Genomic DNA, 12,923 nt, shown 5'->3' on the forward strand with positions numbered 1-12,923 from the left:
TGGAAAGAGAGACACTCTCAGAAGGAGCTCATATAATTGTGGATAAAAAAGCAGTAGAAAAACTTAAAAGAAAATTTACTGTAATAATAGAACCGTAACTTTCAGAGCATACATCATTAGCAGTGTCTGTCTCTCCAGTTCCCTCCTTCATTTACTCAGTAACCAGTCGGTGCAATCCCGCAGCAGACACGACAGCTCGGGATCTCCCTAACAGTCACGCTAAGACACGCACTATGTGTCACACAGCCCATACCCAGGCATCTCAGGATTTAATGTGGGCTGTGGCTAGAACACATTGGTTTATGTGTGCACAAGTATGCACAGAAAATTAAGCTGCCACCATTTTTGCAGCAGGGTTATTTGATAAATTCTTGCTTTCCTTTCTCCTTGAGGGAAAGAGCTGTCCTATCCCCACCCCATCCCCATCACTCAGCACAGAGCCTCACATTTAGACCTCTGCTGGGAGAACATAGAGGGACAGAATAAGAAATGAAACTATCATGGTCGGTACTTGGGGAGACTCTTTAAAAACAGGTCATATTTTGCTTGAAGACATGTAAGTGAATACAGGTTTTTCTAATTTAATATGAGAGTTTTTGTTTACCAGCATGGCAAATAAACGTCAGCCACTTGGAAACCTTCCACCACCCTCCAAACAACAGCAGCAAGAGCCTCAGGACAAAAGCAGTCTCACTGCCCCGCTTAGCAGGCCAGAGAGGCTAGGGCACTCTTCAACATTTCAAAAGCAAGAAGCAAAAGGCCTCCAGGCAGTACACCATTTCTATCATATGATCATGAGTAACTTAATACTGGAAACATTTATATAAAAGGGGGTGAGAATCAAATAAGCTTCCGATTTCTAATCTCCTAAAAAAATAAGCCTGAAAATACGTGTAAAGCATACAATACATCTATATGAATACATAAAGTATTTTTTGTGAAACAGCCAGAGGCTTTTAGCGTTACTTACACTTTCCCATCCCCACTTCTCTCCTGCCTTCCCATCCCCACCTCCATTTAATTCTAACACTGAAGGCCTTTGAAATGTCTTATAGAAACTGAGTACCATAGAAGCCTCCTAAAATGTATACATATATAAAATGAGTTCCCTCATAATGGGGTACAATGACACCCCTGGGGACCATAGCTACCAAATAAAAAGCCCAATACAGGGTATGGACTTCTTCTCTTTGTTATTTAGTAGGGTCCCATAGACACCCCCTCCAAATTCCAGGGTTGCGTTTGCTCTTTTGTTTGTTTTGCCATTGCTCTTGGTCCCATTGCTTTGTGTCCCTCCAGACCCAGGATAGAACCCTACTGCAAAGACACCACAGGACATGGGACCATCACGCCGGCACTGGCCTGGAAGCTTCTTCTTTACTGCCTATCTTTCATGGTGCTGGAAGGCTCTATGCCTCTGACTGGGGAAATGTCATCAATAGCCTTACCTGTGAAGGCTGCAAGCTACAGTGATGACTGTGAGAGGCAGAGGGAATGGATGTCAGCCATGACAGCCCAGTTGCACACATGAACTCACAACACCTGGGACTGCACAAGATGGAGCAGCCTGAGACCCGGGAGGGACAGGGAGGGCTCAGGACATAACATCCCTATCCCTCTGAGGAGCCATTAGCAGCTGCTGGCTGCTGGGGTGTGGGAAACCATTTTCTTCAGGAATGCAGGCCCTGAGGAGCTACCCATGCTTGGTAGAAGGTCCCACATCCATGGACATACAGGCAGCACCAAAGTGACCCAGTGGGCATTAAAAAATGTTTTAGAGAGAGAAATATGAGGGGGAAGGATAGAGAAGGGGTTGGAAGGAAGAAAAGAGAGGAAGGATTTGACCAAAACACATATGGATATATGACTATTAAATAAAATATTCTTAAAAGAGAGGAAGAAATACCCAGAGACAAAAGATCATCTCTTTTTCTTAAACCTCAAACCCTGTAAAGCACAGTACCCCGGGCTGCTGCCGATAAGTGAGAAGAGAATGCCTCTAGTGAAGCAGCTGTCACACCCAGCTCAAGGCACCATCACCACCTCATGCTATGGACATGAAGAAGGTCACTTTTCTATAGAAAGGAAGGGTGTAACTACTGTGCGTACAGTGCCTTGGGTAGGAGACAGGAGAGATGCTCAGCACTAAGAGCAATGGCTGGTCTTCCAGAGGACCTAGGATCGAGTCCTACCTCAGCACTTACACAATGGCTCACAGCCCCAGTCCCAGGCATCCCGCTTCTCTTTTGGCCTCTGTGGGTACCAGACATGCACGTGGTACGCAGACGTGCAGGCAGACAAAACACCCATATGCACAAAATAAATACATGAAAAGTAAAACAAAACAAATGGTGCTTTTGACAACCTGATCTGAAAGCAGCAGATGAACTAAGTGCTGCTGGCCTTCTCAATCACCAGCTAAGGCTTCTCATGTTACAAAAGGAAGAAACGAAGATGAAATAAAAAATTTTGTTGAAATTACTCTTGGCAAGTTTTTAAAGAGAACAGATGCTTCATACTTAAGTACCATTTGGCAGATGGCTTTTAAAATGTAAGAAGGTGATATGGACTGAGAGGAAGAGAATTAATGAAGATGGGCAGACGGGGGAGAAATCAATGAACAGAACAAGCCCACTCAACAGCTTCACACAGGAAAATGAATTCTTGAGCCATATATTGAGACTCAGTGAGTAGCAGAAAGTTGAAAAAATTGGGAGTCTGGAATCTGTTAGATAATATACATACAGCATTAAGAAAAACACAAATCAATTTGAAATTTCTTTTTTTCAGTGTCCATATTTCAAAAATGTATTTATCTCAAACTGTGCATAATGGAGCAAAAACATAAGCTGAAAAGGTAGCCATTATAAGGATGGTACTAGTTCCTGAAATTTCTTTTTACAAATAAGTCATTGAAAATACTAAACACTCATGAGGCCTTGGTCTAGTCACCTTGTTAGTCTATTAAGAAAACACTATTAAGAAATTAGCCAGTAGAGAGACAGAATTTTTTCTACAAGCAAAAGTTTTTTACTTTTTAAAACTTTTGCATGCATTTATTTGTATTCATTTAGTGTGTGTGTAGGTCAGAGAACAACTTGGGGGAGTTGGTCCTCCCTGTGGGTTCCAGGGATCTATCTCAGATCATCAGACTTGGTGGCAAGTACCTTCACCCCCACCTCACCGAGAACTACCTCTGCAGCCCACTAAAGAACTCTTTGTGCGTCACTTTTTAGATAAAGCTTTACAGGAAGCAGACTGCACTGTCTGGTGTTTTGGAGGCTGCTGAGTCAGACTGGCCAGGACACACCATCCAGCTGAAGTCACCTCGGCAGATCAGCTCCTCCAGCCTTTCTGCTGCTACTGATTGAGCGCCAAGGACTCACTCACTAAAGCCACCCACTAGGCCTGCGGTCCAGTCGGCAGGCTGCTGACTCTCCTCCCACTCAGTCAATTACAACAACGTTGCCATAGTTGTGCTACTCAAAAAACAAAACAAAAACCAAACAGGCACACAAACAAACAGATTTTCTTTTTTTAATTTTTAAAATTTCACAAAAATGTTGCTTACTGACAAAGCATTACTTAGATGAAACTTTTACATTTTCATCCTCTTAGTTTCTTTTAGTAAAATACAGTCTTTAGAAAACAAGACCCAGGCGCATGCTACAGTGCTGTGTGAGAGGGTGCCACCACCTACAGGTCCTCTGGGAACAGCACCAGGAAATGTACATGTACATATATGTATCTATACATCTATAGGACCCTGCTTCACACTCAGCCTTCCAGCTTTGGTCAAGCTCCACTCCTTGATTTCCTATGGACAATCCTCACTCCAGGTTTGCAATGCCTTTCTCAGACAGAGAACTCGAATTCCCATACTCTCACATTTGGACTGATTTAATCAACAGCATTAATCTACCAACATAGCCTCTCCAGCTAGCTCTTGTGTGAATCACATTTGCACCTCTCTTACTAAACAGATAACTGCTCTGTTCTCTCAGACACCGAGACACACCACTGTCCACACTGCTGCCCTGCCCATTCTGTCCTCCCTACTGCATTTCCTAGGTCTCTGAACCCTATGGCAGGAATGGGAAAGAATTAGCAGATGGGCATTGTTTTACGGTTTCTATTGCTGTAATAACACACCATGACCAAAAGCAAGTTGGGGAGGTATGGTTTCAAAAGGAATGCCCGCCACTCCCACCCCATAGAGTCAAGTGTTTGAATGGTTGGCCATAGGCAGTGGTGTGGAATCTGTTAGATAATGTACATACAGCATTAAGAAAAACACAAATCAGTTTGAAATTTCTTTTTTTTTTCAGTGTCCATATTTCAAAAATGTATTTATCTCCAACAGTGCATAATGGAGCAAAAACATAAGCTGAAAAGGCAGCCATTATAAGGATGGTACTAGTTCCTGAAATTTCTTTTTACAAATAAGTCATTGAAAATACTAAATACACACTTAGGAGGTGTGGCCTTATTGGAGGAGGTGTGGCCTTGCCACAGGAAGTGTGTCTCTGTGTGGCTTTGAGGTCTTCAATGCTCAAGCTACTCCCAGTCTCCTCCAGGCTGCCTGTGCATCAAGATGTAGAACTCCCAGTTTCCTCTCCAGCACCCTGCCTGCCTGGACACTGCCATGATAATAATGGACTAAACCTCTGAAACTGTAGGCCAGCCCAATTAAACGTTTTCTTTTATAAGAGATGTCTTGTCATGGTATCTCTTCAAAGCAATAAGACCCTGCTTACGAGCCTGGAAGCAGGAGCTGACGCAGAGGCATGGAGGAGTGGTACTTACTAGTTTACTTCACATGGCTCACTCAACCTGCTTTCTTATGGAACCCAGGACCCAGGGATTTCACTACCCACAATGGGCTGGGCTGGGCTGGGCCCTCCCCATCAACCACTAATTAAGACAATGTTCTACAGATGGCCTGCAGCCCAATCTATTTTATTTTGTTTTGGTTTTGGGTTTTTTGTTGTTGTTGTTTGGTTTGGTTTGGTTTTTCGAGACAGGGTCTCTCTGTGTAGCCTTGGCTGCCCTGGACTCGTTTTGTGGATCGCCCTGGCGTTTGGCTCACAGTGATCCGCCTGCCTCTGCTTCCCAAGTGCTGGGATTAAAGATGTGTGCCACCACACCTGGATCCACGGTCTGACTGAGGTTTCCTCCTCTCAGATAACTACAGCTTGTGTCAAATTGACATGAAATCTAACCAGCACAGGCTTCATGAGTTTAAAACATTTGTCATACTCATTAACCCCTCCCCATGGCCAATATTTAGCAGGTCTTCTTTGTACAATCCATCTTAAGGAATCAGGAACTGGCTATGTTGGCCTTTCCACGTTTGACTTAAGAACGGTCTACAAGAAATGGTACTCACAGTTAAACCAGAAAAGTTTCACCAATGACCCTCACTCCAAATCATGCCATACAAAACATATTAGAAATACCTTTGAAGCAGAGAAAAACCTAAAAACCCTTGAACAATCATTTACAAAGCTAACAAGAGGGAAGTACAGATAAAATTTAATCCAAATATTAATATTTGCAAAAAGCACTATATTGTGTACTTCTATAGCATTCCACACTGCTTCATAGTGAGTTAGGACATTCAAAGGAGGATACTCAATTTGTGGCAATAAAAACTAAGACAGTAACAAGGCCTATTCAGCATTCATGAGGATGAGATGACAGAAGCAGAGAAAGCCAGCAGGTTGGCCGGAGCACAGCTTCTGTAACGTCACGTAGCAACTGGAGTGTACAAATAACTCCTTCTCCGAGGGACTGCTGTATTCGGACGCACTGAGAAGCCCTGTCTAACATCCCAGATCACCCAAACATTGTCATTTGAACACGTGTCAATAAGAAAGACAGTTGCCCCTCTTGCCTGGGCTGTCTAAATCACTGATGAAGAGGAGCAGCCTTGGTTTCCATCACAGAAAAGAGCTTCAGACCAAGAGGTTTGAACACATTACTACACAAACATTGTCGTTTTCAAGACAGCAGGATCCCAAGTCCACTATGAAGTCCAGACTAGACGTAAAGCCCATTACACAGATCCCTGCTGTGTTCTGAGACTATCAAAATATGGCTTCACTTAAATTTCGCCTAAAATGCCTTTCCTCCAAATGCTATCCAAATTTTGTCCTTTCTTTGGTGATGTCACTGTACAACTGTTGGGCTATCTCCTTCCCCACAGCAAGCCAAGGAGCCGAGAGCTATCAGACTGTAAATCTTTCCCAGTGTCTGGGCTCATTAGCACAGACAAAATCAATGTGACATTTGCTGCCCAATCTTTTCACATCTGTGGTTTAGGATCATGAAGTGTCCACAAGGAGCGGAGAAAGGGACCTGCTAGTTTCGGGAAGACAGGGTTAGCTACAAAGAGAAGACTTCATCAGACCACAGAGCCTACGCTTTGTTTTCCTCACCACAAGCCAAGGCTTGCACTCTCCTACCATAGGGCCTAGGTCAGCCCTCCAGACACATAGCCCTTGGTGAAGACTTCTGCCAATCATGCCCAGCTCCACTATTTCCCACCCACTTCTGACAATGGGTCACTCACTGATGACCACTGCGGGGGAGGGGGGGCGAGAGGGGTGAGCGGGGTGACGTCAACACTGGAGACCCTGGTGGTAATGTCACATGGAAGGAAGAGAATAAACAGATGAATAAACTCTTTGAGCGCTTAGGGAAAAGGAATTAATCTTCCACATAAGATTACTGTGCATAAACAGCTCCCTACTACGACACAGCACAACATTCTTTGACCACAAATGATTTAGCATGTTAGTCACATATAATACAAACAAAACAAAACAAAAACCCACTAGAATTTAAGTGCAGACAAGCTTTGTTTAGGATATAGTTAGAAGAGTTGCTCTTACCTTAAATTCTGACAGCCATTCTTCCACAACCCCTAGCTCTGAGGTGAACATCTTTCCACATTTGTTCCGAACCTTCAATCTGAAAATGCACACAGAAAAGTGTAAGATAATTTGAATTTATAGAAATGTTCCTATAGTTAGTTACTCCTTACTTGAGAAATTAGCTGTACACATGCTTTCCTACAGTCATTTAAAAACCAATGTCCACAGGCAAACCTTAATGCAAGACTCTAACAAAACAAAAAAATAAATATCATAAAATAATGAAACTGCCTCTACCATTTTCATCCAGCTTTCAGGAATGCAGTTGTAAAACATTCAAAATCTCTTCTTTACTTTTAATTATATAATTTCAAAAATCATCTTAAAATTGTGTGTGAAAACAGATCTACCCACAAGTGACTTTACAGAAAACATTAAAGTAAATTGCTTTTCATACATTTCATTTAACTAAGCAAGTCATTTGATCTCTCTCTCTCTCTCTCTCTCTCTCTCTCTCTCTCTCTCTCTTCCTCCCTCCTTCCCATCTTATATAAAGAAAAAGTGAAAAGGAAATCCAGAAAGTGGGAGGTCTGTGAGGGAGAAACATCCACCCCTTCTGGGAGAGAGCACTTCCTTTGATAGCTTAGTATCAAGATAGTTTTTTTTTTTTTTAAGACAAATGACAATATCCAAGGCTATTCAATAATGGTTATTTAGAACGCTGACTTTTCCTAAGTATAAATACAATGCACACAGCTAAAGGAAATGCAAAATTTTTATCTCATGCAAAATCTTGTTAAGATACAATCTCCTTTTCTTCCTCCATCAATCTGTGCAGTAGACTTAGACACATTTCCTGAGGCAGAGCAGTTACTCTATTCAATCTCTGAATTGCCTGATTCCAGCATAAGTCTGCCCTAGAGTAGGTTCTAGACAGCAATGTAAATGTAGCAAAGGCGAGGCTGGACTGTCAGAAACTGGGTCCTGATTCCACTGCTGACTTGTAATATGACTTAGATGCTTGTCTCACTTCTACATCTGTGAAGAAATGATAACCACACATCCTATTCCAAGAGATTGTTCTGAGGATTAAATTTCATAAAGCAAATAAAAGCACTCATTACAATACTACTATTGTAATAAAGAAAAGCACAAACTCACAGAACCTCTGCTCCACTATTTATCAAAATCTATAGACAAGCCTAAATGAAAAACACTGGTTCTTGCCAACAAATATATCAATCATGGTAACTTGAGTGACATATATCTTATTTTTTAATAAACAAAGAAGCCTACTATCCTTGGATTGAGTCAAGACTATCAGAAAAACACACATTTGTACCGTGTCATTGATTTGATAGACTTGTCTAGATAAACAACGTTTGGAAATGTGTTCAAATGTTACCCAAAGCACTGCTGGATCAGGTTATCATCCTTAAAATTCAACAGAGGAAAAACAATCCGCCTCTTCAGCTCTCAGTATTGCGGGAAACCCTCCTTTAAAGCAAATGGGTTGTTTTTATACTAATTCCTGTGGATTATTACTATCTTGACTAATAACGTTGACAGCAAAGGTTCTGCCCCAACTCTGTCTACCCCGTCGGTCTACATTAACTTTATCTGTCACTGTAGTCTACGCTCTTTTGTGGCGCTGCTGGGCTGTGGTTGACTTTTGTCTTGGTTAGCTGGTTGTCTGAGACAGGGTCTTACTGCACAGCCCTGCTGCCCTCTGATGCGCTCCTCCTGCTTGAGCACTGCAGGAATTACAGGCGCTGAGCCCCATGCTCAGCTACTTCCCATTCTTACTCATTTTCTTCCCACCGCTACCTACTGACATTATATATCCTTCTGTGTGACTTTGCAAAACAAAGCAAATATGGTTTTTTTATATTCTACTGCTTAATAAGTGATAAAAAGTTATCACAAATAGGCCATAACACATAGTTACATATAATGGGGATGGTAATTTTTTTCATTAAAATTCAAAACAAATGCAGTTCTACTAATCTTTATACTACTAAGATGAATCAATAGCACTTGCAGAAGGCACAGGATAGCCAAAGTTGTCTTCAAAACAATAGAGCTGGAAGACCCAGACTTCCAGATAGCAGAGTTTACTGTAAAACTTACCACACTCTACAGCTCAATCAACATGATGTGCTCAGAGGGTGAAAAATAAGCAGAGTGGTCAGAAACGGACCTACATCTACATGGCCACATGTGGGTGACACAGACTACATGAGGACCACAGAATATGTGGCCTGAGTTCATCCTCCCTTCCTCTCTCTCTCTCTCTCTCTCTCTCTCTCTCTCTCTCTCTCTCTCTCTCTCTCTCTCACACACACACACACACACACACACACACCAAATATAGCTAGAATGAAAGACATAATACCACATGTGGCAGTTTGAATAAGATGTCCTCCACAAATCTCTGGCAATCGAATACTTGGTCTGCAGTTGGTGGCTGTCTGGGGACTAAGAAGTGTGGCTTTGCTGAAGAAAGCATCTCACAGGGCGAAGGCTGTGAGGGTTCTGCCACTTTAAAACTGTCAAGAGAGTAGATCTTAAAAGTTCTCACCACACACACACAGACACACACACACACACACAAATAAGTATGTGAAGTGATGGAAGTGTCAATCTGTTTGATTTAATCACTTTATAATGTGGACATATATTAAAACATTATGTTGGCAAAGCTTGTAATGCCAGCACTTGGGAGGCAGCCATAGAAAATTCAAGGCCAGCCTGGCTTGCATAGTGAATTCAAAGCAAGCCTGGGCTACACAGCAAGACCTTTTCTCAAAAATAAGAAAAAAACAAACAAAAATCAGAATCATGGTGTACATAATAAACACAGATATCTTTTTCAAGACAGATCCTGCTGAGACTGGCCGCAGACTAATTACCCTGCTGCCTCTACTTCCGATGTTTACTTGTCAACTATAGCTTAGTAAAGCTTTGGAGAAACCAAATCTATACATGGTTTTTAAAAAAAATCCTTTCAAGGTGATTTTTTTTTTTTTACTTTTTTAAACTTTTTGGGATTATAATCACAACATTTCTTCTTTTATTTTCCTCCCTCCAAACCCTCCCATATGCCCCTTCCTGCTTTCCTTCAAATTTATGGCATATATGTATATACAATATATTCCTAAATATAACCTGCATATAGTCTGTATAATGTTACTTATATGTGTGTTTTCAAGGTTCAGTATTTTGCACTGGACAACCAAGTGATGTGCTCTTCCCTTAGGCAGACCATGTGGACAGTACCCAGCTTTCCTCAGTTACCTAGGAACCTTTGTAAGGTTGAGACCACTTGGGCTTTTCCCTGGCCACTTTGGCATGTCCACTGGGGTCAGCCTTGTTCAGTTCACATGGGGACAGTCATATTGGTGAGACTTTATGGCTTCTGGCAAACTCCCTGCTTGCAACCTTTCCACCCCTACTGCAAGTTCCCTGAGCCTTGGTGTGGGAGTGTTGTAGCTATATCCATTGGGCCTGGGCTCCCCAACGCTGCATTTTGATGGGCTGCGGTTTTCTGCAGTGGTCTACATCTGTTGAAAAGAGACGTTTCCTTGGTGCGGGGTGAGGACTACATTTGCCTGTGAATACAAGGACATGTTTATAGAGTGTTGTTAGGGGTTACGCTGGCTTAGCAAATTGGTGGCATAGATTCTCCTCCAATAGCCATCGTTTCACTAGCACTTAGTCATTAGCCAGGGTTCCAGGACCAGGCATGGTTTCTGTGCTGTTGAGCAGCTCTTAGAACAAGTAGAGGACTGCTGGTTACTGCCAAGGTATGCATGACAGCACTGCACCCTTAGGGCTGTTGACGTGGTTCACGGTGCTCCAGCTGGGTAGCACTGCTGGCTGTCTGCCTCATTTCTAAGTCTACATGGTGCCTCTTGGTTCCATGAAAGCTAGCTCTCAGGAAGGAGGCACCCAAGTCAGCTCCAGTTCAAGGGTCTCTGTTTCTGAAGTGCATGGTATCTTCGGCAATAGGGACCTAACTTTCATCTCTGGGGAGTAGCCAAGGACAGCAATAGGACATATATTTTTGTAGTGTCTTTGAAGGCTCTGATCAACAACACAAAAGAGGGCTTCTCACACCTGGTGTTTGTTAGGTGGTCGTTGACTCTTGGAAGGAGCATCATCAACCCATATAAGAAAAGTTCACTAAGATTATAGATGATATTAATACATAGGATTACATGGAGTGTAAGTTTTTTAGGTAACAGTTAATAGTATGACTCCAGGCGGCCTTTTCAGACATCCTCATTGTTAGTTTACCCTCCTCCTTTTATATTTATCTCCCCTCTCCTTAAAGAGCCCCCTCCCCCTACCAGATCACTCAAATCCTGCAATTCCACTTCATCCTCCTCCCACCTGCTGCTGTAGTGACCTCCTTCCCTCTCCCTAAAGAGCCCCCTTTTCTCATTTCCCTGGTGAGATGACTTGCACCCTGCCACTCCCTCTCTATTGTTCCCAATCTCTCTATCCTGGCAGCGGTTCCCCTCCACTTTCCCGGTTTCTGTAGTAACTACAGGTTGTGTACTCACATCTGAAGATTAGGAGCTGGGAACATCCAGAAGAAGAACATGTGTCTTTCTGGATTACCTTGCTCAATACAGTCTTTTCTAGTTCTAGCCATTTATGTGCTAAGGCCATGATTTCATTTTTCTTTACAGCTGAATAGTATTCCACAGTATGTATGTACCACATTTTCATTATCCATTTGTCAATTGAAAGACATTTAGGTTGTTTCCATTTCTTAGCATTAAACAGAGCATTGGTGACGACAGCTGAGCAAGCACTTGTACAACTGGATGCCTAGTCCTTTGGTTACATCCCAAGAATGGTACAGCTGGATCTGGAGGGAGATTTACTCCCAGCTGTGAACCACCACACTGATTTCCACAGTGGCTGTACAAGTTTGCACTCCCTACCAGGAGTAGATCTGTGTTCCCCTTCCCCCACATCCTCACCAGCACAAACTATCATCTGTTTTGATTTTGGCCACTGATTTGGCCACTCAAACTCAAAGTACTTTTAATTTGCACTTTCCTAATGACTAAGGATGTTAAAAAAAAAAAAAAAAAATCTTTGTTTCTCAGACATTTGTGTTTCTTCTTTTTGAGAACTCTCTACTTAGTTCTGTAACCCATTTTTAAAATTGGATTATTTGTTTTCTTGATGTCAGTTTTGTTTTTTTGGTTTTTTGGGGGGGGTTGTGTTTTAGTTCTTTATATATTTTATATACTAACCCTCTATTGCAGTGGTTCTTAACCTTCCTAATACTGTGACCTTTAATACAGTTTTTCATGTGGTAGTGACCCCTAACCATAAAATTATTTTCATTGCTACTTCTTAATTTTGATAGTGTTATGAATTGTAATGTATATGCAGGATGGACTTAGGTGACCCCTGTGAAACCCCAAAGGGGTTGCAACCCACAGGTGGAGAACCACTGCTCTATTGGATGTGTAATTAGTAAAGATTGTTTCAAATTCTGTAGTCTGCCGCTTTGCCCAAAGGATGATGCCCTTCGCCAAACTGAGTATTTTCAGCTTCATGAGGTCCCGTTTGTTCATGTCTGTATCATCCATATCCTGTTCAGAAAGTCATCTCCTGTGCCAATGAGCTCAAAATTTTTTTCTTCTATAAGACTCAGAGTACCAGATCTTACTTAAGTGGAGGTCCTTAACTCACTTAGAGTAGAGATTGGTGAAAGCTGGTATGTAAGGATCTATTTGCACTCGTCTTCCTGCAGCCACTCAGGTAGACCAGCAGCACACACTGTAGATGGTCTCTTTTCCTCCATGTGTGTTTTCTGCTTCTTTGCCAACATTCAGGTGTCCAAAGGTGTGTGGCCTTATGTCTGGGTCTGCAATTTGATTCCATTGTTCAATGTGGGTTTTTTTTAATGCTGTTTTTATTACTATAGCTCTGTAGTACAATTTCAGATGGAGACTGGGGATACCTCCAGCAGCGCTTTTATCATTCAGGAGGGTTTTGGCTATCCTGTTTGTGTGTGTT

General features: G+C 42.2%; 1 protein-coding gene across 2 annotated transcripts in view; it reads right to left on the bottom strand.

Moving 5' to 3' along the window:
- Positions 1–12,923, bottom strand: part of Hycc1 (hyccin PI4KA lipid kinase complex subunit 1) — a 67,285-nt gene that overhangs the window by 33,272 nt on the left and 21,090 nt on the right. For both annotated transcript variants that reach the window (XM_051152141.1, XM_051152142.1), the window contains exon 2: positions 6,897–6,975. In XM_051152141.1, coding sequence (XP_051008098.1) covers positions 6,897–6,947 — 51 coding nt within the window. In that variant the 5' untranslated portion in view covers positions 6,948–6,975. The remainder of the gene's footprint in view (positions 1–6,896; positions 6,976–12,923) is intronic.

The sequence above is a fragment of the Acomys russatus genome, chromosome 10 (assembly GCF_903995435.1).
Source record: "Acomys russatus chromosome 10, mAcoRus1.1, whole genome shotgun sequence".
Taxonomy (NCBI): domain Eukaryota; kingdom Metazoa; phylum Chordata; class Mammalia; order Rodentia; family Muridae; genus Acomys; species Acomys russatus.